The sequence below is a fragment of the Rhea pennata genome, chromosome 1, assembly GCF_028389875.1.
Source record: "Rhea pennata isolate bPtePen1 chromosome 1, bPtePen1.pri, whole genome shotgun sequence".
NCBI classification, from domain to species: domain Eukaryota; kingdom Metazoa; phylum Chordata; class Aves; order Rheiformes; family Rheidae; genus Rhea; species Rhea pennata.
Window position 1 is genome coordinate 127,506,888 of NC_084663.1, and position 27,284 is coordinate 127,534,171.

Below are 27,284 nucleotides of genomic sequence, written 5' to 3' on the forward strand. Positions count from 1 at the left end.
TGCCATTTGCCGAGCGATGCGCCCTATCCGGCCGGCTTTAGCACTAGGTGATGGAGTGCTGATAAGCGAGGAACACGTTTCCGATCGTGAACCAACCCAGAGACAAGGCTTCTGCCGTTCTCATTTTATTTCTTAAATACTTCTTCCAGTCTACTAAAAGTCTCATTCCTCAGGACAGGTGGATTCAAATCTCTAGTCATAAGGCAGCCTTCATGGGACGAACCTCTGCGTTTTCTAAAGCTTCAGCAGAGTCCCTGCCTCCCCATGCAGCATGAGTGCTCTCGCTGCGTCTATTTATGAGTACGACAGAACCATAAAAATCCCTCTAGGCTCGTTATCCTAGAAAATGAGCAACATATTTGTATTTTTAAAAGTATCCACGATATGTTTCTACCAGAAGGTACCACTGTGAATACACTTTTGCTAACATAAAGTCAGTAGATCAAACATCTTTAATAACCTTACCATTAAATGATCTAAATGTCTTCATGGGGATTTTTGTTGTTTTTCTGTTTTGTTTTGTTTTGTATGTGATCTGGGAAGAGTTCAGCTTAGTTTAACTGGTCGTGAAATCTGTCTAATTAATGCTCTCTTTTTAAACTAAATGCTTCTGTCTGGTAGTTCCATACACTTGTACTGCAACCTCACTGTACGTCAAATTTTCTACACAGTAAATAGGATAACCCATACACTTTCCTGAGAAGTAATAATGTTTGATGCAATTATTAAATGTTTGAAAAGAAAAGCATGAGCAATAAATGAAAGAATTGAAAATGACAATCTAGTTTGATTCAAACCAGGAAAACTTTCAGAAAATCCCAGCAATGGAGCACAGCAATGATTTAAGAAATGGTAGCAGACAGGTGAAGTATAAAGCATAACAAAAGGAATAATTTAAATTATACTTAAATACTGAAGAGTCCTTGATACCGTAGTGGACTGAATTGTAGGTTCAACGTTCAAAAACATTTTCTCAGTGTTCAGTAGAATCCAGAAAGCACTCTGTATAGAAGCTACAGAAGCTACTCTGTGGTAAAAGTTAGAAAATGGTATTCAAAATAGAGCAGTTTTTCAGTAAGTACTACAGCTTTGCTCTATATGCTGTGTTTTAATTCTGAACATATATAATATAATTAGAAAGTATGTAAAATAATTTTAAAAGATTCAAAGAAGGACAAATTAAAGGTCAGAGCCATGTAGACAAGACCTATATGAGAAGAGACTAAACTGATGAGATATTTAAAGAGGTTAAGAATGATTGGTGTTATGACAAAGGGCATTTCAGAAAAATGAAAGATGAGGGATCATTCATGAGACTGCTTTTTTTTTAATAATACTGGCACAAGCAGATATTTGGTTAAATTAAGAGAGGCTCATTGGTTATAAAAGGAATTAGATATCGGATTAGTTGGTCTCTAGAATTCACACCATATTGTTACTGAAGTTGTGTGACATTTCCTATATAAAACCTCAGATATTGAAAACTACGGAAGATTTTTATCAACAGGACTGACATTTCCTCTGCTGAATGTCTGTCTTATATTTCTTCTGTTTCATTTTTATATAAATTCCCAGCAATATATTTATTCCATTCCATTCTAGGAAACATGAATAATGAAAAAAAATACAGTTTGCCGAGTGTAACTGAAACCATCAAAAGATATACTTTTCTTAATTCTCATTTCCTAGGGACAAGAAATTTGACAGTGATGTGTGTGTATATACGTGCATGTGTGTGTGTGTGCATGCGTGTGCATGCTAGATTTATGCTTTTTACTATCCCAGTGAATTTAATGCCCAATTTTGATTTGGCCTCTGCCAGATCATCATTTTCATATTCTCGATATAGATTTGCTCCATGCAGGTTATTCAGGTCTCCCACAGCTCCAAGTCATGACCAGATTATTTATGCCCGATACAGCCACAGAACTTCAGCATGCTCCACTCTGGGTTATGGTTCTCAGGCTTTTTTCCCTGGTGATTGCTCCAGGGTAAATAGTTTGTGAGCTGAGGAGTAAAGAGAAATGGGAGGACATGAAATGTAAGTGCTGGCATTCAAAACTTACGATTTTTTAGTTTTTCTGTTGTAATGTAGAACTTAAAGCTTTTTATTTTTTCAAAAATATGTTTAGACTATTAGCTTTTAGTTAGCTCAGTAATATGCATAGATACTAAGGTGCATAACAGAAAATAGATTTCTTCATCCCTGACTCAAAATTCCTATGGTACAGAAATTATATTTCTACATACTTACTGTAATAGTAAACTTCTTACTGCCTGAATATCAGGCCTGTATCAGAGACAGAACACATGCAGAAGATAATAAATTCAAACAGAATTAGCATAATATTTGATAACTCCAATTTTCTAGTGTTTTGTTTCCCTAGGAATAGCAATAATGTGGAAAGATCTGCTGTAATTATAAACCTTTAACTTTTGATTTGTTAACAATTATGTGTTAATGTGCTATTTTAAAAGAATGATGGCTAATTTTTTCCTCTCTTGAATTTTAACTGAATTTGTTTCCATACTTTCCTTAGAACACTAGAGTTAAAATTGACATTTTCTAACTTTTATAAAAGTGTCATAGTCATTTTCAGGTTTAAAATACCAAGTACAATGCTGTTTCTTATATTGTTTACTTTGTACAAAAAGCATGCAAATTAACAGATTTTGAGCTGGAAAGTCTTCCCAAAGAGCACGGTTTGGAATAACGAATAGAAATGTGAGGTAACAGAATCCTCAGGCCACTCTCTCTTTTTAACACTTTCTTTGACTTTGTAACTCTTGTTTGCTTTCACTCTTCTTACTAAATTCTGAGTACACTATTCATGTCATGATTGAGTTCACCCAAAAATTGTCTGGAGTAAAATATATAAAAAGTAAATTCCACTTAAAAGATCAAGCACAAAAACAAGCACAAAAACAATGTGAACCGGGCATGTGATCTTTAATCATCAGTAAGTGAGTATTATCTACAGAATCTAAAGTTCAAGTGTCATTATTTCTGACAATAAACCATTGAAACCATAAGCACCAGAAACAGAGAAAGGAATACAGCCTCTGATCTTCTATTCAGTTATACTAGTAAATCTAAAGATGAAAGGCAAAATCTTGAGCAAAATCAAGTTTTCCTAAGTAAAAATACCATTTAAACATCTTTTAAATATTATAATGTATGATTACTAGGCTCATCACATAGCTCACCTTTCTGATGTGATAACATAAATATCTTTTTAAAATGTATTATTGGAAAATTTTAGCCTTTAAAATATATCAAAGGAAAGCAACTCAAACTATTGCAAAAGAACTTTTCTCTTTTTACCTGTGAAAGATGCTATCACAAGAATGTTCTCTGGACTTCAGCTTACATAGGTGAGATTATAACAATGAGCAGAAGTTTGCAGGATCAGACCTTCATTTCATCCTTTTGGTACTTTGTTGACGCATATACTTCATGTTAGGTGAGCTGAAGGACACGGAACAAGCAAAGTTATCCTTTTTTATATGGTTGTAGATAAAGCAGATGAGAACATGTTTTATCATACTTTTCTTCAAAATTGAATTGGGTAGCTGTGTTTCTTTCTCCAGGAGAAACTAATAAAAGCCAATTGTACTTTTCACTGGTATTACCAAACGCAAACTATATATCTGAGACACACTTAAAATTTTTAGCAGGGATGTGGGGAAGGCATGTCAATGTGATGGAATACTGTGCTTGTCCATGCTTAGTACAGCTTTTATTTTATTTTAGTGATACCTCCATCGGATGCTGTGTATACTGATTGAATTATGTTGCACGTTAATAACTACAGTGTTCTTACAACCCATAGGCAAAAAACACATGAATATTCAGTGCATACTTTCCGTATCATTCAGAAATCACGTGAAAGAAGGCTAGGACACTCTTTGGATAGATTCATTTGCAAAAACAAGGATAGCAATGGATCTGCAAAATGTCCGCTTACGCTAAAGGTCTTTGAGCTATTTCTGGTGCATTATAACCTCCAAAATCTCTCCTGTATTGCTTCAAATTTGATGCTTGCTCTTCATGAACAGAGGAAAGACAAACCTGACTTTTTCTGTGCATGGTGAAACAGAATTATCAGATTCTAGTCACAGGGTTGAATCAGAGTGGCAGAGTGTTAGAGGGCATTTTTAATTTTCTTTTTTTGTTTAGCTTGCTGCCACTCATTATTTTTCTGCTTACTGCAAAATAGCCAAACATCCTTCAATCCCTGCCTCCTTTCAAAAGTGTCAGTAATATGAAAGAGTTGTTCACATACAAACCAACAATTTGGACATCTCATAACTTGGTCAAATCAGCATTCTCCCCACCTCTGCTGCTGTAGATCTGTGTGCAGCAACTGAAGAATAATTTTGTGTTTAACAAGACTAAGAATCATTGCACAAAAGGAATGTTTTTCCTCCAAAATCTGTACTTGCTTCTCTGTTCCTAATATTCATAATGTGAGGCTGAAAGGTAAGCTTGTGTAACTCATGTTTTTTGGTTGATACAAAGTATTTGTGTCTTCTTTCTGATAAAGGACAAGGAAATGACAGGAAGTTCCAAATTATGACTCTTTGGAGGATAGACTGAAAGGCGACAGGAAGTCCTCTGATGGAGGCTTTCATGGGTACACACTCACGAGGAGGAAGTCTCTGCTTATTAGCAGTGTCACTTTCTGTGACACTTAATGCTTTTATCCTTAAGTCTGCACTCAGTTTACAACGATATCTTTGCTCAGCGTTAAGTTTTCTAAACAATTCAGTTATTCAGATTATTCTGAAAGATTAGTAGAGAGGTTGAAGCCCCCAAGATCACCAAACAAGAAAACACAACATATTTACATCACTCCCAACACAGAGCCTTGTGCAGCTAGTAGGTGTACTGTGAAGTATTTTACCTTTTTCTCTTAAAAATGAATCTGTAAAATGGGAATCTTTTTTATTTTCTTAAGAAGAAATGAGGTTAAAATTGTCATAGGTCATTTCCTGGGGAATTAATCGGTGACTTACGTTAATGGCTCTTTGCTTTTCCTCCAGCCATCACCTTTTCCAAGAGTTTATTAAAGCTCCAAGAAAGGATGGACATTCAGACATTATTATGTGCTGATGGCAAGTCTGTTACTATTGTCAAGGCTATTGTTTATTTTGTGTTTTTTCCCTCTTTCTTTTGTTCATAAACGACATATGATGTTTCATTTTTCTCTTCTGATATCTTGATGTTACAGAGCATTAATGATAGCCTGGGGAGACTGTTGGGTCGTGTAGAGGCTATTCACAGCAAGAAGATACCAGCTTTGCAAAGTGCTACACCAGCGGAGGCGGCAAAGATAGAGGAGAAGCTGACTCAGCTTAATTTCCAATGGGAGAAAGTTAACAAGATGTACAAAGACCGACAGGCGTAAGTAACTTTTAAATTTTTTTATTTCTGATGGCACTTATTAGTGTTTTGCTTACTGTTCGTGATTGTTTCCTCGTCTCCTTGTGGAAATACTTTTTGCAGTCCCAAACCATACTTTCTTTTACTAAGCCCTTGAATGTAGATAGAGAATTGTCATTTAGTTTGTGAGCATTTTTGTAAAATTGAAAATATTTTGACTGTAACTTGCATTGTACCCAAAACCTGGCATGGTATTGCATACATATTCCTATATTGTTAAAATGACAAACCTTTACCCTGAGATAGTGTTAGTCACTCATTCTTTTACACCTGCACACAGCACTATTGATTTAAAAATCTGAACCTGTGATGGCTGCATGCAGATAAAATCCCCAGTAATAGTAGAGGCTCCAGGACTGGTTCCAGGAGCAGTTCTCACTTCACGTCTAAGGCAGAGCCAGAATTCGTAGTAACTCTAACTCCAGAGTGATCTTTTGTAAGTCTCCTTTGTGTGTTAGACATTATAAGGTAAGGTAAGACAATAAAGAAATATGAAAAGGCATCAAAAGCATAACAAATACAGCAGTGATCTCTTACAATAGAATATGGTGTTTTTGTTGACTATATATTATCATTTTTCTCTTAGTGTATTATTTGTATTATGTGTAATTTTTGAATGGTGTTATGATGCCAAAAGTAGCCAAACCTATTTTAATGATTCAAGCATGGCTCATGTTAGTAGCATAATAGAGATTAGCAATCCAGTAATTTATTTATACCCTAAAGATATCTGATGTTTAGAACTTTTTATCATCCTGCAAAAAATGTCTGGGTTTATATACTAGACTTACTCTTTTAATTTTTTAAGTAAATGATATGTCAGATGGTAATGGCAGTGATACAGAAATTTAGGGGATATACTACGTTTTTTCTGTGGTATATGTATTTAAGAGTTATTAAATAAGTCCAAGCAATTGTTGTTTCGTATACTAAGAGATATGAACCTAAACAGGAAAACAGAAGCCAGAAGAAAAAAATATTTCCTATGGGCCTAGGCTGTACTAGGCTGTACACCTTTTGTCCTGCAGTCCAAGTCTAGGTAAATTCTGTATGTTCTTTGTTTAAAAAGAGTGGACCACAGCTGGCATTTTGCAGATTTATAGACATATTCTTTCTGCAGTCAGCCAGTCATCAGCTTTGATTTCCATTTGCTGGAGAGAGGAAGAGTAAAAGAAAAAAAAAGTAGGATTCTAGTAAAAAATATTCAGTAATCCCCGTGTCACCTCTGTTTTTTCCCTCAGCCTCTAAAGTGTAAAAAGACAGATTAAAATTCTGGGAAGGTTTCAAGATTCTCCATGCACACATTACTGTTGGTTTCTTTTAATACTAAGCCGGACCTGGGTTGCAGTAAGCAAGATTCTTCTGTTTGTCGTGATGCCATGTACAAACACGGACAATGAGTTGGAAATAGAGACTGGAGCAGGATAGCACACAGAGATCATAACAAATGGAGATTTTTGATGTTGTGCATTTCCCAGAGTTTAGCCTTGCCTAAATGCTTATCTATTGGTATAGTAAACTTTTAGTATTTTCCCTATAAGCATTTTTTTCCCACTGATTCATAGTAAGGAGAAAGTTCTTACTGTAAGCTGAAGACTGGACTGAGTTATCCCATATGTAGACTGTAGTGATGTTTAGCCAGCACCACAAAGTATTCCGGCGTGAAATGAATTCATGTTTGCTGGCTATTTTGAGGTCATCAGATAAAGGCACTAGAGAAGGAAAAAGTATGATTATTTTCCCTTTGGAGTTTGCCGGGGGAAGTCATCCTCTTTTAGCATGATTGACAGGTGATGATAAGCTTCACTGCTCTCTGGAATCGCACAACTTTCTCTTTAATATTTTGCTTGTGGTGTGAGCTCTACTGTGCCAGTGTTTCAGCGGTTTCTTCTGAGCTTGGAGATAGTCCCCAAAGTTTCTTGAGCTTTGTGACGTGCGTTTGCAACTGCACAGGAACGCTGGGAGGAGATGAAGGACGACAACCTGGCCTTTAGCATTTTCCTTCTAGCAGAAAGCGTCAGTGTAAGTCTGCTCTTGAGACGTGGATGGAGCAGTGTTTATGATGGTGACGTTTTAGGGCAGTTTTGGAAATATTGTTGGAGCACTGTCTTCCTTTTGCTTTCCGGGGACCGTGTCTAAATGACAGCATGTATTCCACATTTTAAAGGTTACAGAAACAAACACTGCTGTTATTTGTTCGTTTCCAACTGTCAGTTTTAAGCAGTCAAAGGGTTGTAATAAAAATGGACGTTATTATTTAAGTAAATGCAAAGTCAAACATCGCTATGACAGATGGAAGAACAAAATTTTTCTTACTCTTATAGTTCCTAGTAGGGAACTTGTTCTAAACCTCATAAAAAAGAACAGAAACATTTCTGTTGAATTCCTACTTTAGGTTTATGTTTTAGAAATAAAGTTGCTGTGATTCAAATGTCAATCTAGTAATATCTGAAGTTTCAATGAGTTGACACAGTAATATACAGCTGCGGACAATATTTTGTCAGTTTGCAGCGTAACGATGTAAATGAGGAAAACTCTCACAAAATCTGCTCTTAAAATATTTTTAATATAGTTTTGTCCTACAGAAAATGTCTTCTGACTAACTTTCAGTAGAATAACTTTACTGTACAGACTACATTAACAGTTGTTGGTGGTGTGGGGGTTCACTCAACTGTTATTTCAATGCTTGTAGGAATCTGACACCCAACAGATTTATACAAAAAGATTTAAGTGACAGCATTTTGTGTTTCCTAGAAAGTTCTTGTTTGAGAGATGAAGCTGGGCAATCTAACAGACTGAAAAATTGTTTACTGTGACCTGTTAGACAGCTACTCAACTATTTGACTTTCTCTTAATCCAAACATCAAGTTTTGGTTTTGTGGGTTTTTTTTGTTGTTGTTGTTGTAGTGGCTTTCTCATAGCTTTCTAAGAAACTTACTGAATAGGAGGGGAATAAAATGAAAAAAGAAATCTTTCTCAAAATATGAAATATCGCACAAATCTCATCAGCTCCTCACTGAACAGTTATACAGAATCACTTTAAAAAATCCACTCTGCCAATCAAAAAAACAGATAGTCAGGAAAATAAATTAGAGGAGTTAAAACACCTGCTCTTGATGAAACATGGGTAAAGAGTATGTCCCCTTCCAAAGTTTAGTGTTGGCTGCTGGGAACATGCTGCTGTTAGAACCAAAAGGAGAAATACAGTAAGATTCATATTGTTGTGTTCAACACATTTGTCAATTGTTCTTATTTAAAAAAAATACTTTTTTTGCTTAAAAAACTATATATTTGAGTATGTGGTGTTTGCTAGGGAGGCTTAATGGGTGGATCAAGAGAAAAACATTTTTATGGAGCTTTGTTTTCTTTAGTTTTGGTTTAGGAAAAATTTGTATATATTTTCTTACCTTGCAAGAAATTAACGCAACTAGGGTGAAAACAAATCTGTTAAATGTTTCCTAACTGGACAGGCAGCTCAAGATCTAAGATAGCCTTAACTTGCCAGATTGCTTTAAATTTGTAAGTGGTGATTTAAATTTGTTAATGTCTTACCATGCTGCAATCTAGCACTTCTTTTTCTTTGAGAACATATGTTTTCTCTTTTCCTCAATTTTCTACTCTGAAGAAGGACTAAGGCACTTTTCAGTGTTTCAGCTGAACACAATAGATAGTTCATCATATGCTTCAATTAAAGGCATAAGCAGAAACGAAAACTAATTTTGGAAATGCATATGTTACTTGGAAGTAATAGATACCACATGCAAACAGGTGAAAAAATTCTAAGAACAATTCTGGCTACATTACCATTACAGCCATGACTAAAGTGTACTGAAGACCTGTCCTAAATTAGCTATTCATTAGGGTCAAGTGGAAGGGAAAGACAGATTTGTATCCTGCCACCAAAAGCTTCAGAAGTTTATATTAAAGCACAGATAGTTTGTTTTGGCAGGGAGAAAGGGAAGGAGTGAGTAGCTGATTATGCTTTTTGCATTATTTTTATTTACCTTCTCTAGAGAACATACCTGACTTTAATGCAAAAAAATAACTCTGTCTTCTGTGGATATTAATCCAATTCTTCTCATTCAGCAGCTCCTTCAGAAATAAGTAATCCATTGTAAATATCTTTAAGATGTTCACAGTTTAGCTGCCTACTGCGTTAGTGTATTCTGGAATTTTTTTGCCCTTTGTGTGAAGTAGGTTTCCTGGAACTCCTCAATTGTATCTAGATTCTTTGCAGTTAATTTTATAGTGAGTTGTTTTTTGGAAGAAATCAAGATATAATATATTTGCAGTTGGTTTTACAGCAGAGCACAGGCCAGTTTCAGAGAAATTCATTGTGATCAGAACTACTCTAATAGCTTCGCAAATCCAATTCTTCTACAGTATTTGAAAATCTTTTCATCCCACATTGTCACTTTAGCATGTTTCCTGTATTTGCATAGCAATTCACACTGTACTTACTATAACAGGCAATATTTAACTGAAAAAGATATAAGAAAAAATACTGTGAGAATCCAACTGCACTGTTTCAGTTGTGTTAGGCACCTGAGAAGAATGCAAACGTTTACTTTTTTTCACAAACTCAAGTGACTAGTCTTCAATAGACTGTGTATTAAAAGAAAAAAGAAAAAAGAAAAAAAAAAAAAAAAAAAAACTAGATTTAGCCTTCTTCAATAGCCTGGTTTTTTAATAGCAGATTAGGGGGAGTTTCCAGGTACAAATTACTTCAGAACATAAGTGGTTGTGTTTCCTACAGATATAAGAGGTCATACCATATAATCAAGCTGAACTTGATTCTTTGTTTTTAGCTTTCCCGAATGTAAACCAAACCCTAGGAAAGAGCAGGAGCAGTATGCTTTGTCTTCTGTGAGCTTAACAGTAATTTATGGTGTAACTTATAACTTCTGCCCTCAAGATGGTAAATTTCTACATTATCTTTTTCAATAGTCTCATTAAGATATACAATCTGAATTTTGTAAGGCAGGTGTATGTTACAATAACAATAATAATAACTATTCAGATATCATATCTAATGATTTTTCCTGTACCAGAGCTGGAAATTAACAATAGCCTCCCTTCTTTAGAGTAGCCTTGGCTACTGTTTATTCATATTAATAATGAAAATTTATGTAGTGACACCAAGACCAAGTACTATAGATCTTCAGTAAAACCACAGAATATTTTTAAAAATTGAAATATTACTTATTCTAGCATGGTAAAGAAAATATCTGAAGAAAATAATAGATTTTAAAATGACTACTTCTATAACTATTTGTCATATCTTCCAGCTTTACACTCATGGAAGACCTTATTTCTCTAGTAGCAGGGTATTTATGCCTCAAGTGTTTTTCTGTGAACAACTGCACCTAGTCTTGAAAAGTATTTCTTTCTAACAGTGCCAAGGTCATTGGATCAATAAAGTGTAATAAACTTTTCCAAAACAAAACATTAATTTTAAATTATTCTATAGGAGTTGCAAATCACAGATCTCTCTTCTTAATTTTCAGACTACAAATTTTAGTCTTTTTTTATATCTTATTAAAGAATTATCTTCCAAGGCATACATTATAGATTAGATATGATTAATCTGAAAACTAATAAAAATGAAATGCTGTGAGAGAGTGTGGGAAAGCTGATACCAGATATCTTTATAAAGTGTTTCTTATTAATTCTGGAAAAAATGAAAAAAAAATTATATGCCAATCTAAGTTATATCAAATATAGTCTAGTAGCTTTGGAATACTGACAAGGAAAAGATCATCAATCCAGAATAACCACACCAAGGCAGACCAGAGGGTTTATAAACATGACCAATGACCAATAATTTTTACAATTACAGGAATAAACCACAAGGAACTAGATATTCATATAAAGAGTCTTATATCAAGCCTGATTTTCATTTCTGGACAAGAGTTCTCCCACTTATTAATGGTTATTAGTTACAATAACTCCCAGTTATTAGTGGATAGACTTAAATTAGCTTCTAATGCTTGTAAGAGCTTGATAATCCATAGTGAAAATACTTATTATACATAAGAGTCCTTTAATTAGCAGAAAAGTAACTATTTTGTTGTCACATTTCCGACACTGCATTGCAGCATTTATTGTAATCCCTTACTGATATATCTTGTTGACCTGAGGAGTTTTTTAATGCCTGAAATCAAGATACTGGGAAAAAGAAACATAAAGGGCATTTATTTTTGAATTTTAAGTAACTTGTGTGTGTCCTATATAGTTGTAGGACCACTCACCAGTAAGCCTTGGGGACTTTCCCATGTGTCTAGAAATCAGATACAGTCTCTGTGCTCTGTTTGTTAAGATGAAAAAGTTGAAACATCTGGATACAGCACAGATAACATATTCACGGTAAATCTCTATTTTTAGAACATGGGACATAATCTTAGAATGATAACAGCGACAAAAAGTTGACCAATGCAAAGCAAGACGGTATTAAAATACTAAGGAAATTCACTTGCTTAAGTGAAGGTGTCTAGAAACGTTTATATACCTGAAGATATCCTATGTAAGGCTCTTTTTACTCGAAAAGGGTACAACTATCTCATTGGTCCTATGCCAGCCTTGCATGGATTTCTCACTAAAATAGCACTATATCACTATGTTTATGCACCTGAATTCTCCCCCCGAGTGTCCATGACACAACCAGGCAATCTTGCTATCCAACTATCCAAATTGATAATAAAAAAGTCACATTTAGAAGAAAATGGTATTGTAGCCTCGACTGCAGGACATAGTTTAAAGAACATAAAAATGGAATTACCAATGTTGCTACCTTCCTTGTTCATTAGACATCCTTGGAGGGTTGTTTAGATCATGTTCCTCCTCCAAAGTTCTCATGTTTGGATTCCCACAGATTCCATCTGTGTCATCAGTAATACTCTGCAGATGTCAAGTCATTGAGGGTATAAATCATCTAACCTCTCTTCAGCTGTCCAAGTGTTAGCTGTGTATTTTACAGTAGTTGTATATTTTTCTTCTCAATTAAATACCTTCAGACAGCAGTTGATTCACAGGTAACTGTTATTCTGTATAGTGTTACTATTCAAGGAGGCTGGATGATAAGCTTAGGCACATTACTTGTGGACAGCTATGATTAGGAGAGATTAATCCCAGCCTAAGCTGTTTCATGAAACAGTATAATTTCATTTACATGCAAACACATTGCCATACCTCTTTTTCACCAAGACCAGTTTCATCCTTGCCTTAACTCTGGCAAAGCAAATGGCAAGCATGAATGCTAACTGGCACTATTTTCACCCAAATGGTGCAAGGGAGATAGCGACTTGCATTTTGAGGAAAAGACAAAAATAATGGTTCCTCCCTCATCTAAGAGTGTCTGCTCACAGATTTCTGATGAGGTTTCAAGCCTTGTGATGTTATTAGACTTAGTAAAAACTAGAACAGATTATTTCATCTTTAATGAAGGAAGAAAATTTCATTTCAAGTGCAAATTCAAAATATTTCCATACCTTAATTATATGCAGCATGGGCTACTGTAATCCATTTTGACTTTCACATTAATTCAGATGGTTCGTCTAGGTTTTGGGAAGAGTGGCATAGAGACAGCTTGTGATACTTGTTCCTCACAGCCAGCATGAGTATTAATGTTTTTCCACACCATTCTTACTATATGAAAGTGCCTTACATGGCAATTGTCATAGAATCTAATTCTTACAGCAGAAAGCACACCATTTCCTTTGCCCCCATAATACTACACCATCAAATTAACATCTGAGTATGTTTCACTGATTCCTTAAAAAGACAGTGTTCATGGTCAGGTATAATACAATGTATAAATGCTATTATTATAGGAAATCTAGGTATGGCTTTCTGCCAGTATTTATAATGTGAAGATACCCTAAGCATATGGGAATATTTTGTTGTCTACATTATAACTAGAGAGATTTAATTTTCAACAGAAGCTGGAAAACAATTCCTCCTTATGTATACCATTAAAATGCCTATTTTTGTAGGGCAATATATATAAGACCATTTTCTAAATGGAATAGCTACAGGTAAAATTTAAAATTATTTGTTAAAGCTTAAATACAAAATATGAGAAAGGACAAGAAATAAAGCTACAGCTTTTGGGTAGAGAAATGCGTATGTTAAATCACTGTCATACAAGGATGATTAGCACTTAACATAGGCAATTTTTGATATGGAAATTGAAAGAGTTTGCAGAGTAGAATGAAGTGTAAATAACTAATTCAGAATTTCTTTTATTAAGCAGGTCTGAATGTCTTATCTGAAATCACATGGATTTGTGCTGACTGTGAAAGTGTTTCAGCTGAAAAAGAATCTTGAATGCTTTTAAGTCACCAACCAGCAAACTTGGCAATTAGCATAAGTTAGCATAACTTTACTGTGAAATGCTCAGTGATAGAAATGCATCACACTAATATAAAAAATGATTGTAGTGACTTTTTTCTGCTGTATAAACTAAAACAAAGAATTTTACTGGGAAATACTACAGCTTAGTCATGAATATGTGGGCCGGGGAAATGAAGAAATATCTATGAAGGCAGATATGGACAGAAATAAATTGCCTCTGAGCTGTCTGCATATGAACCATTTTGGGCCTTCAAGTCAGGTGTCAGAGATAATGTGACGCTCTAGTCGGTGCCATAAGCTTAAGGACCCAGCTGAAATGTGGGTTATACTTGCTTGAGAGGTGCTGCTATGCCAGCAAAGCTCCGTAATTCACAGCTGGACCTGAGTTATGTCCAGCCATCTCAAAACACTGGCAGAGCTCATTCAAGCTTAGCTACATCGATCTACATTGACATAGCCTAGGAGAGCTGCAGTATCTCCTCAGGCCTGATGCCTTATTTGCTATGACTTCTATTGCTTTCTGTAAGCGTTGACAATGAAGGCATTTTTCCACTGTTGGTACTGAATCATCAGGTTGTGATATGTGAGCATTTTTTAGCTGAATATTTGGTCAACTGTGCATAGAATGAGGGGTGATGCTGCAGAAATTGCTTTTAGGTCCAATGCAACAGACATACTGAGATGAGCTCCTTTCCAGAATTTCCTTGATGCTTCTAAGGGCATTGCTGTGCTCAGTTTGCCCCGGTGTGGGGTAAAGTTCTTCTTGGGAGAGAGATTTTTTGACAGTAGAAGGAGCCTAGTCTTCTAACATCTATAGCAAAGGTCAGATGTTATAACTTTCTCTTTTATATGGTTTTCATTCCTGCAATTTCTCAGCTATTAGTGATCTGGCTGTCATCTAATAAATATTATTCTCTCTTTCTTCCTCCAAGAGAGCTTGTGCACATTTTTTGTTTTGTTAAATATTTTTTATATATATCCCTGTGTGTCTAAGAGTCAAAGGACTTGCACATTATGTTTGGAGTAGAAAGCAGCAAATTTGGTGGTAGTTACAGACTTTTACAGTAATAGTTTAGAGATTTAGAAAGTTCTGTGGCTTAGAAAGTTTGTCTTCTGCCCCGATGAGCTCAGGTAATTCAGTAGAGTTGATGAGTTGTCAAATTTCCTTTTCTTGAAAAGCAAGATAGCTTTTGAGGTGTTTTTTGGCAAAATCTGCTCACTGCTTCTGGTTTGATCTAGAAAATTATGGGAGTCCAATGTAGAATTCTGGGTTGGACTTCAGTTCTGGATTTTCTAACAAATTATTACTATGTGTGACATAAAGTTGTTGGCAAATAATTCTGATTTATTCACCCAGAATTTAATAAACGTAGATATATTCCATATCTCATGGCACCTTTCCATTTTCTGTGAAGAGGAAGAAATAGTCTTACTTCTGGAAGATGAGGATATTGAAGAGGAAAACAGTATATTCCTTAATTACTACAATTATTTCTGTTTGAATATTCCATTTCACTTTCTATGATCTCTCCAAGTAGAAGTTGTACTGCAGAAAACAGAGCTTTCCGTTGATAAGATTTTTCATACCAGGATCTCACCACACTTTTTGTTATTCTTAGCCTCGAGTTCTTAGTAAAGTGTGTGTTGACAGCCCCTGGAAAAACTGTGCCTGCACTGGCTCTTATAATACTAGGTGCGGTGCACACTTTGAGGATAGTCTCTGTTCTAAAATATTTTTAATCCGTACACTTGATAATAATTTTGCCTTGTATTTACTTATCTGGGAACCACAGGCATTGTTTTACTTAACAAAGAAAATAAATTCCCTTCTAAAACTGAAGCAGAGCATTCCAGAAATTTTCTGTAAAAGTAAGCAAAATACCTATTTTCTATTTTTTGTTATTTTGGGAGAATTATGCCATTGACCCATTAAAAGTAGCTCATTCTATACTGTACTATATACTATGCTGCACTATATAGCTTCCTGGAATATATCATTCTCTTTTAAATTAGACTTCAATTTTAAATATTTCATCTAATCTGTAATTATCTTAAGTGTCCAGTTCCTTTCTAGTCAAAGAGGGATTAATTCATAGCATGCAGCTGAAAACACTCTTTCAAAAGTTACACTAGTTAAGATGAAATAAGACTGACAGTAATATTGCTGTTCTCCTTTATCATTATGCATGATATCACTTGGGGAAATTGGATTTAGTAATAACTTCATTAAGACCTTCAGGCAGTTCTTTTTGTATTAGAGCCACGTGAGGATAATAGTATAAGATTGTATAGCCCTAGTTTTGAGCTGATGATCTGATTTATTCTTTCTGTCCACAAGTATTTTATGACAAGAGCAGAATTTAAAATGCTACAATGCCAACATTTAAAAACAATAACAAAAATTGTAAATAGGATCAGCACTTGGTTGATCGGGTTGCTCAGGGCAGTCTTGGAAACCTCCAAGGGCAGAGACTGCACAACCTCTCAGGAGTGTATTCACACTGTTTCACTGTCCTCATGAAAAAATTAAAAAATTAAAAAATCCTTTTATCTAGTCTGAACATCTCATGCTTCAACTTATAGCTGTTGTCTCATCCTTCTACTGTGTACCCCTGTGAAGAGCCTGACTACATCATTTTGATGACCTCCTTTTTGGTGTTGAAAGTCCACTGCTGGGTTCCCTGAAGCTGTCTGTTTGCCCAGTTACTCTCCGCCTCTCCTCACAGGACAAGTGCTCCAGCCCCTTTAGTGACCCTCCCCTGAATATGCTCCACTTTGCTGGTGTCTTGTATTGGGAACCCAAACTGGATGCAGTATTCTAGATGTGGCCTAATGAGTGAAGAAGGGTAATTGTTTCCCTTGATCTGCGGGTTGTGCTACCATTAGTGCACCACAGGATGCTGGTGGCCTTCTTTGCTGCCAGGACACACTACTGGCACCCATCCAGCTTGCAGCCCACCAGGTCCTTTTCCACAGAGCTGCTCCACTGCCAGTCAGTGCCCAGCCTATATAATTGCAAGGGGTTCTTCCTTCCCAGGTGCAGGGCCCCGTAGGTTGTTGAATTTCATGAGGTTCCTGTTGGCCCAGTCTTCCAGTCTGTCTGTGTCTCTATGAATAGCTTCTTTATGCTTGAGCATATGGACTTTTTTGACCCCCAATACCTGCAAACTCCACTGCCTCTTCCAGTCACTGATGAGTGTGTTAAGCAGGACAGGCCCCAGGATGAACCCCTGTGGCTCTGTGCTTGTTAACGACCTCCAAATAGAGCACAACCTATTTAATTACAACCTTCCAATCCTGACAATCCAATCAATCTTTTACTCATCTAGTCGTCCGCCTATATAAACCATAACATCCCAATTTGGACAGAAAACTCCTGTGAGAAGTAGTGTTGAAAGGCTTGCTACAGTCAAGGCAAATGATATCCAGGGCTCTGCATTGTCCACAAAACACATCATTTTATCATAGAAGATCATCAGATTGGTCGGGCACGATTTATCCATGATAAATCCATGCTGACCATTCCCAGTGACCACCTTCTTCCCTTGCCTTAAAAATGTATTCCAAGAGGACTTGCTCCACAGGCCTGAAATGAAGCAGGCTGGCCTGTAGTTACCAGGATCATGTTTTTGGCCTTTTTTTGAACATGGGTGTGACGTTTGCCATTCTCCAGTCCTCAAGTCTCCTTGCTGGTCTCCATGACTGTTCACAGATGATTGCAAGTGGCCTTACTGTGTCAACAGCCTGTTCTCTTAGCATCCTTGGGTGCAGCCTGTCTGCTGCCAGGACTTCCTGAGGGTTAGTAATTCCTAATTGGACCATCATCCACAGCTGATATTACTTCTCCTCCTTGAACCCTGCCTTTAATCCTGAGAGACATTACAGGTAGTTATTCTTTCTTCATAGGCCCAGTATCTTTTTCAAAATTTGGGGACTTTTGTTTTTATGGAACTCTGACTTTTTCCAAATTTTCAAAATTTTCTACAAGAAATTTTCAGAACGTTTAGCTATTCTCTATGTTTCTCCTTAAAAACTTAGTGAAAAACATTGATTAAAATATTTAGGGTTTGCACCACTCATTTTCTTTAAAAAACAATTATGCAGAGCTAGATGTCTTCTGAAAGTTAAAAATTTCCTAATACAGAGCAAGCCAGGCTATGTGTGCATACATACTCTGATGTCATACAAATGTGTTCTTAACCTTCTGTCTTCTCAGTAATTCATTTTCCTTGGGACATTTTCTGGTAGCTAACTGCCATTTAGAAAATGAACAGTAGCAAAACCAGCAGTCACAAGAAATGTTCCTTTATTCACAAAAAGTAGATTTTTTTTTTTTTTTTTTTTTTTTTTTTTTTGAGAACTGGATTGCACGTGGGTCTGGATGCACAGTGTTTTGGATGTAGTACTTTTTGGATGTTAGTACTCCAGCAGAATTAGAATCTTGTCATTTTAGGCTGTCACATGCTTCTTGCTTTCCAATATCCTGTGTAATTTTTTTTCAAATCCTATGTAGTTTTATTTGCTGCTAGTTGCTATATGATTCACAAAATTTCTGAATTATATTATTTATCATTTTTCAGTTTGAGATATTTATAAGTACTCAAGAGATAAGATACCTCATTTCATATTTTACAAGTATTAAAAGAATAAATATTAAAAATATAAAGGAAAAATAAAAACTGGAAGCTATTTCTAATATTATATTCCTGTGAAGTATTATAGTTTTTCTGAGCCTTATTTTTTAGCTCTTTTAAAGTTTTTAGTTTTGTGAATAAATGCATAAAACTTGAAAATGATATGGGTATATATCGGTATATATAATCTTACTTCATCCATCAAGAATTTTTCAGTGTTTGTCACAGTAAGAGAGGAGGGTTTTTCTTTTTCTACTCAGAGTTATTCTTTAACAATAAGTCGGTCTGCCTGCTAGTTTGACTTCTTGTATATGCATAAAGAGACCATTAATAATCTCACTGCTATTCAGTTCACTCCTCCTTGTGGAAACATTAAGCAATTGCTATTCTACAAATTTCAAATGCTAGTGCTGAAAACACTGTACCTAAAAAGCAGTATAAACTCATCTATTGATTCACATTTCTCACTGTGATAAATATGTGCTTAAGTACCAAATCGAGGACCCCAAATAGCCTAGCTCTTTGGTATCTTTGACTGTCATACTCATGGAAAAAAACACAAACTCATTTGACATGGTAAGCATGCATCCAGTGAGAATTTTTTTGTAAAGAGATCGAGACATAAGTGTACCTCTGTTAGGACGGCTAAAGGCTCCTTCACTCATCAGTAAGATTTCCTGAAGTCTCTGTGAAGAGCTTTCTTGATATAGACCTCTAGAATACATTAATAACCAGAAGACAGATTTTTTTGGTTTGTTTTTTGGTTTTGTTTCTTGTGGTCAAGATACCTGACCATCTTACCTAACAAAGAAAAGCCTCAAGTTTCTTGAATTTCTAAATATTTATAAAATGCTTCAAAAGAACAAATGTCTGTTTCAGAATAACTGAGTGGAAATGCGTCTATATTTTAGTACAATCAGAACTGAATAATAGCTATCATTTTACTTACACTGTTTGAAACATGCTAGGTATTTATCAGCAGTTCTAGTTAATAATATTCTAAAAGTAATGCTGCTTCCTTCATCACTGTTTAACAAAAGGCCCCTTCTACCATTGTTATTAGTTATTATTGTAAACTGGACTGTAATTTTGTCCTTGAATTTTCTTTGCGAAATATATTTGTATTGTTTGTACAGTTACAAATTGAATCCTTTGTACACATATCTGTGTGCGCACGAGTGTGTATGAAACTGCTTTCAGTTACTCAGTTTTAGAAGTTTTATCATCTCGGACTGAGTGGCATACTTGGAGCCATTTCGTGGATGAAAGGTAAATAAACTGTTCGTCTTTATAAAGCTCAGGGTCCATATTGTGTGGACAGATGCAGCACTTTATTCAGCAGAGGGGAAATATGGTGGTTTCAGGGTAAAGCATACATATGCACAATGTCAGGGTACCATAAAGCTTACTTCTATGGGTCCTTTTCCAAGCTTAGCCTTGGATATGAGGCTTACAAGCTTACTTTTTGAAAAAGCATTTATATGGGCTGTGAAGTGATTTGATAATATGAAACTGATGAGAAAGCTGGTGATATGAGAGAATACACTAAAGAAAAAATAAGTAGTCTATCAATAGTTGTATGTTTCGTCTGCTAGCGTAGTTACTGAAAAGCAAACATAAGGATATATGTAGCTGAAGAAAGTCCTTAATATTCTTTGAACAGCCAAAAAGTCAACAGTTGATGAGATTTATTCCCAAAAGTAGAAGAAAACGTCGACTTTTCTGCTCTCAAAGAAAGAAAAAACTTATCCTCATATTCTGAATACTTATTTAGAGTAAACCAGCATATTTTATAGATTCAGAGGACTGGTCTTTTTTTATTCAGAAGTTATTAATCAGTTGTAGTTACAGATTTTATCTGTTATGTCCGAATTGTACGCCAAAATCTAGATGCTTTTAAAGTATTCAGTATGACAAAATCCTAGCCCTGATTTTAAAAGTATGTCTGAAAATAGGATGCTGACAAAAATAGTAAATCACAGTTTCCAGAGTCATCATTGCATCCTGAAAGAGTAAAAAGTCCGAACCCATTAACTCAGGAGATTAATACTTTCAGGATGTCAGTTGGGAAAAAAATACTTAACTGTTTAATTATTAATCATTTTGCTGGAACATCAATTAACATGCTTCAGTGTTTAAAATAGGCTTTATATATATACACAAGTATGCGTATAATTATAGCAGGTAAAATACGGTAATTGCCGTTTCTTCCTGCACAGTACTAATAAGTAATGAAAATCAGAATCATTTGTAGGTTTTGCCAAATAATGGACTTTTCTAAAAGCCATCAAGACTGAAAAGAATTGCTGAAGATTTGGGGATTTCGAGGCCAAACTCTGTCTTCCTCTAAAGTTATGCCCTGTTATTACTTCCCAAGTGATGCGCATTCTGCAGTTCAAATGTTGAGCCTTGGCATTGCGTAGCCGCTCAAGACGCAGCGCCCTCTCCCAGCTCATAAACCGCCCTCCTGACTATTGCCCTCTGACAAAGCCTTCGGTAGTGTTTTCCACTTGTGTAAGAGATGTGACTGGTTTCTGATAAGGTGCAAAGAGCTCATAAAAAATAGTGAAAGTTGTCTTATATATTAAATAGTTAATTCCACGTATGCCCTATTAGGCTCTTATTGAGCATCCATCCTGAGTCTTGGTTAAATACTCTCACAACAGCCTACAAAATAGGCAAGAATTACATTATTCTCATTTTATAAGTAAGAAGGGAAGGGTTGTGAAGTTCAAAGATCTGTTCAAGGTCACACACAAATATTCTGGTTTGCCGAGAATCGAACCATTTCTCCCCGGTACGGGCTTTATAAGCACAGAGTCAGAGATATTGTGAGGACTGGTGCTAGGAATGCTTGGAAATGAGTTTTCTTTTTAAGGAATTATTGACAGAGCATAATACGTAATGCAGATTATTTCCTGCGTTAGGGAAAACTGCTGTCTTCAGCGATAGGTTTTTCCTTTTTGCATTTTTCTGCATGCTGTAGCTGAGAAGCAGCGGTCTGCAAGGCAGGAGGAGGCAGAGCACCGGAGCGCGCTGTAGGAAAGCTTCCCGGACCGGGTAAAACGCTGAAAGACCATCGTGGAAACCCCACCAGGGGGCAGTTTTGCAGTGGAAGTGCTCTCAGTGGCGCGCAGAACAAACTGAACCGAAAATTTGCGTTTCTGGTTTCCAGCGTGCTTTGTCTTTCTGTCAGAATACAAGATCTCCTCTGACTACACCGAAACAGGGGTAGAGCCAGGGGAATTGCTGTGTTGTTCTTTTCCTCTCAGATTCATGGGCCTTGACCCGCTACGGAAGAAGTACGAAGGACACCTGCTGTTACAGGAATCTTCTCCTCCTGATTCTTTAAGGCACTTCCTTCCTTCATGCGGTATTTCTATTTTCCCTCTGATTTCTGCGTAGAAATTGAAGAATTAAGAGTCTACATTTAGATTTTTATATCATGGAACAAAGAATTCCTACTTTTTCTAAACTGTTGAAAGACTGGCTAGCATCTTATGATAAATATTTTTAGAAACAATTATTCTAATATAATCAAGCAAGAAAATGAAGTTAGAAAACCTAGAGCTCCCATATAGATACTCCAAATTCAAACACTTTTAATTATGATTCCTTCATTTTTTTCCATTTCCACTTCAAATAACTGCATGCTTTTTCTGTGTTTACAGTATTTGACAGCGTGGCATATGAGTGAACAAACAAAAGGCACAGAAATAGTAAAATAATGTTGTATTTTCATATTGTCAGAGTGATTAACGACAAGCACTGTCATCTGCCAGGAAAGCAAAGTGGCAAGTGTCTCTGCATTTCTGAACTGATGCTCTTGAGTAGCTGGTGCAGGAGGGTGCAAGTCCAGAAATAAATTCATCTTATAAAGTGAGAAAGTCTTTTTCCCTGCAGTGCACTGAACAGACCAGCAATTCTCTTCACCGTCTTTAAAACCTCTGACGCAGTAATAATCCCCGTTAAACTGCGTTTCTTCTCCTTCTTCCCATGTCTCAAGACTGGGAAGTCATTTGGTCTGTTCCCCTCCCCCCCCATCTTCGTGCCTGTTATGTACTGCTGTCACCTGCTGTGATCTGCCACATCCTGTAGCAGGTAGAAGCCTGCCCGGGCCATACTGCACGCAGGGGTCGTCCTGCCAGCAGCCTTCGACTACGGACTGGAAGAACTTTGAGCACAAGGGGCCACTCAGCTCCTTTCATATACCTTGAAGCAGGAGTTTGCAAACAGAGTTGAATTCTCTCGCATGAGAATAAATGAGATTCTGTTTTCTTCCAGACAAGAACAACTTGTCAAATGTCAGAATTTACTGTGAAAGGGAATTTTCCAGTTCAGGAACACAGTAATGTTGCTATCATTTTTCCTAGGATTTCCTGGCTAAGAGTCTCCTGTATTAGAATGCCAAAAAACAAAACTCCCTACATTGGTGGCAGGGCAAACCCTAATGGCAAAGGATGAAGTTGTAGAGGGGAGCATAGACTAGGAATGAAGAAATTTTCTACTTTCTTTCCTGGAAGCCTGACAACGCATCTTGTAAGTTCTCTCCCAAGTGGGAGGCTAATGAGCCAAGAACAGGAATTGCCACGTAGCCAGGCAAGGTCCCTTGATTTCTTTGAAATTTGTGACACAGCTATTACGCGCCATAGATGCAAATTCTTTGTCTTGTTTCCTAACACAAAGGAACTTTCAAAGTTCTGCCAGATGCAGGATGGACTTCCAGCAAAGATAGGATCCTCTCTTGTTCTTTACTAAGATTTTTCATTCAAACAAAAAATGAAGTATTTCTGAAGTATAACAAGAGTATACAGTTGGCATCTTTTTCCTTTTTTACTCCTTATTCAACCTTCAAACAAAAATGGGATAGAAGGGAATTGGTGCTGTTTTCAAGCATCTCCTTTTCAAAAACTATAAAACTTTCAAGAAATACACGTGCATCAGGTACATCTCTTTCCTAGAGTAATCTCGTACTGTAACAACATCAGCAGGGAGTCTCAGTAACACATACTGAGCTGTTCATCATGATGTTTTGGCATCAGTTCTCCTGGAAAGACAGTCAGATTTGTAAACAATACCTAAGCTGTTGAGTAGTTTTTCTGTGTTTCTCTGTAACAGTGGGAAGGCAGTTGCTCATACTACAATTTAAGAGGAAGAGATCTATATTCCAGGGCAAAAAAATTCAAGGGCTTTTTAACCACTTGACTTCCGTGATTCTAATGCTAATTCTCCTTTTTCTGACACCACTGTAAGTCAGAAGCATAATAATCACAATCACCATATCCATTCCCCTTGCCAGCTGAGATTACCTCAGTAACAGGTTAGTGTTTACTCTCCAGTTTAGTCATCTGTTTCCAAAAGAGCTAAAGCAAGGAACAGACTAGCATAACAGAGAAAAGTGTAGCACGTAACAGTGAGAATAGCTACTAGAAATTCTGAAACAGTAATGTAGAACAGTCTTGCCACCATCTGAGCATTGTATATCATGCTAGGCTAGACCAGGAGTGATGCTTCAATATTTACAATAATTTGAGACACCTGAATGAACCGCCCTTGACCTCTCCCTCTTCTTAAATGGAAGAGAGAGGTGGTTGTGAAGCTGAGCATGGGATCCTGGATTCGCTTTGCCCTTCCTTCTAGCATAATGGGTGACTATGAGAGAATGCTGAACAGCCTGGCCACTTTTTCCAAGATACTGCTGGAGATTGAGGGTGTATATATTTTTTTGCAAAGGTTATCACATAGCTGACTCCTGAGATGCGGCTGCTTCTGCAATCTTTAATATGTTTTGTCTATGAGTAGTGTAGGAGATCATCTTGGAAAAAAAAATAGTTCTCTAATACCTTGTTGGAATATTTCATTATCTGAGATGGTTGTATTGCATAAACTTGCTACTTTGGACAAAATGCATGCAATGATGATTCTGTACTTCACTTTCAAATTGTCTGGTATTAAATTGGAAATTAAAAGAGAAGTTTTTTAAAAAAAGTAGCTTTCCCTATCCTAAAATTTTCTCTCTTTTTTATTTGAAACTTCAAAACACTATTATCTCACACAACATAGCAAGGCATCTAATCTCATTTTCTTTTTTTTCTTTCTTTTTTTCTTTTTTTTTTTTTTTTTTTTTTTTTTTTTTTTTTTTTTTTTTTTTTTTTTTTGACACTGTTCATTCATTTTTATTACCTGTGTAAATCCTGGGATGCAATCAGGTTTCCTCACCAATTAGGCTAAACGACAGCAGGCTAAGATACAACAAATTCCTTACCTATTTACAGAGAAGGAACAGCAGTAGCTAACAGGGTATTTTTGTTGCACTCCGCTTTGACCCAAAGTAATGTGAAGAATAAGTAGACATTGTGCCAAACTGTCATTAGCATTCGGTTATTTTGAGCATTTATTATTTCTAAAACTGCCTCTCAGTATCCTTTTTGTTGCTCTCAGCAACGTTTATAAGGGAGACAGGAGACTAGGTGTACAAATTAGTCTATTCAGCTAGCGGGCTAAATTTGAGCCCAAGGCTGATGATTGCTTAGCCTAGTCTTACATTTCTGAAAGAAGAGAAAGACAAAGTGCAACTTTGTATTCTGTAACTGGTAGAATAAGGTAAGAATAAATCCCAGAATAAAGATTTATTATCAGATTTTAGACTCCTGAAATCAGAGCTGAGAAGCAGCAATTAGGGTGACCTATCTCAGCTCACCATTGATGCTGAGGACCTCTTCATTCTCTAGACCACAAATCTATTGGCCTCTTGCGTCCTATTTCTGAAACTGTCAGTACCACAAATAGTTTCTGATTTTTAGCTTTAAGGACTCACATAAATGGGATTGGCTAACACTATATTTTTCTCTGGACCATCTCACGTTCAGTGGAGTTTACAAGTACAGTAACAGTGATCAGAGCTGACCTGTTCTTACTTTTGTGAGGTTGACTAGCTTTGTAGATATAGGCTTACAGTATATTTGTATACATAGGACAGTTACTTATGGTATTAACAGAATACCTCTGTTTACAGAAAATCCTGATTGCAATAGCCAAACTAAACCTGGATATAATCAAGAAACTCTCTTCCCTTTCCAAAATTAGTTTGTATTTATACAATATTGGTGTAAGTTAGAAGAAGCTCTGTCTCAGGGAGCAGCAAAGCAGGGCTGCTGTGCAAGGGAGGACAAGCCTGGAGCTGAGGGAGACTCCAGCACAGGCTGTGCCCTCACTCTGGAAGTTCATTCTAGAGATAGCACCAACAACAGGACTGGAGGCAAGCTACCGTGTACGTACAAGAGGTTTTCCAGGAGACAAGCTGCTTACAGCGTAAGTCCAAGGGTCCATGCAGAAGACAAGGCTGGAGACAGGCACACCTGTGCCATAGTTTGGGCAGGGACTGACAGCCCCGGGTAGAGCTGAAATGGGGCTTCTGGGCCATGGGTGGGTTGAGGCGGAGGTTGTGGCCTTGATGGGGCTGAGCAGGGACAGAGAGGCTGGTTGGGGCACTTGGTGTCCTGCCATTCTCTGAGTTTCAATGATTCCAGCTCACCTGTAGTCTTGGGAACTTTGTTTTACCATTTGCCTGCGAGTGTTTGAAATAAGATGACTGCTGATGTTTGTGCTGTTTCTCCCTATGCCTGTTGACTAATGAAGAGGGAAGGAAGAAGCCTACCTGCATCTTGAAACATTAAAAGGATCAAGAGCATTACTGGACAAGTGCATTTCAAAAGCTGTAGTAGATTTGGTCTAGTTTTTAGGGCTTTCCCAAATCTTTTTATGTTAACCAGTAACATAACCCCGATGTCGCTGTCTGCCTGACTTGTACCAGAAAGATGCAGTATGGCTAGTGCTCAGAGAAGCTATTGCAGATGGGCTGTTTCTGTTTGACTAATGAAGGTGGAGGACTGTGCAGCATATGTCCACTCTGGACTGGACCCAGTACCCAGGCACCTCAGCCTTAACAGTGGCGAACAGATTTAATTTGGCTCTCCGTCTGTGCAAATCTTTACAGTTAGTTTTTTTGCTAGTGCAGTTTCACTCAGAAAGGGCAGGTGACTAATCCAGAGTGATACACAAATTCTGTGTAGGAGTGAGAAACTGTCCAGGTCTCTGAATTTCCATACTGTGCTTTGACTGCATCACTGGTTTTACCACTTAGGAGTAAAAAATACAAGACATCTTGGCTACAATAGTGCAATAATCCTCAGATTTAAACACTTTCTCTAGTCAGCATTTTTGTAGTTGAGTTATGGTTTGAAATGCAAAGTGAGCACTGAAGTCACCAGTATATATTTTAATAAGCAGGACTGTATATTCAGTATTCGACATAAATCATCAAATCCAGGCAGACTGTTTATCTGCCATACAAAGGCTGAATAATTTCAGTAAAGCCTTTGTGCATGTGTGTGTGTGTGTGTCTGTCTGTGTAAAAATGTGTGTGTGTGTATTTACTTTACACATGCGTATATACACACATGCACACTCTCTTTCTCTCTCTCTCTCTCACACACACACACACACACACACACACACAAACATCCCTAATGTATTCTGTAGAAACAGGTGTTCTATTAAGCTGCTATTTGAAAAAATTATAACAAAAGAAAATATTCAGTGTTACAAAGGAGATGTTAAGGAGATTTTAATTGTGAAAATAAAGAATCAAATCCTTAGGATTAAATACGATTTTAATATTCTGTTAATATTGTAAGTAATATAAGTGAGGTGTTATGTATGGTATCTACCAATAGGTAGCTTCTTCTGTCAGGTAGTTTTCTACTGAGACATACTTATAGTAAGTAGGATAAATTAATTACAGAACCATGTAATACAAGGATGTAATTCCTTCTAGTAAAACCCCCTGAGGT

General features: G+C 36.6%; 1 protein-coding gene across 10 annotated transcripts in view; it reads left to right on the forward strand.

The window, feature by feature from the left end:
* The window catches only part of DMD (dystrophin), a 1,316,389-nt gene that overhangs the window by 641,432 nt on the left and 647,673 nt on the right, over window positions 1-27,284 (forward strand). For all 10 annotated transcript variants that reach the window (XM_062600033.1, XM_062599961.1, XM_062599984.1 and 7 more), the window contains one exon: window positions 5,235-5,407. In XM_062600033.1, the coding sequence (XP_062456017.1) occupies window positions 5,235-5,407 (173 nt within the window). The remainder of the gene's footprint in view (window positions 1-5,234; window positions 5,408-27,284) is intronic.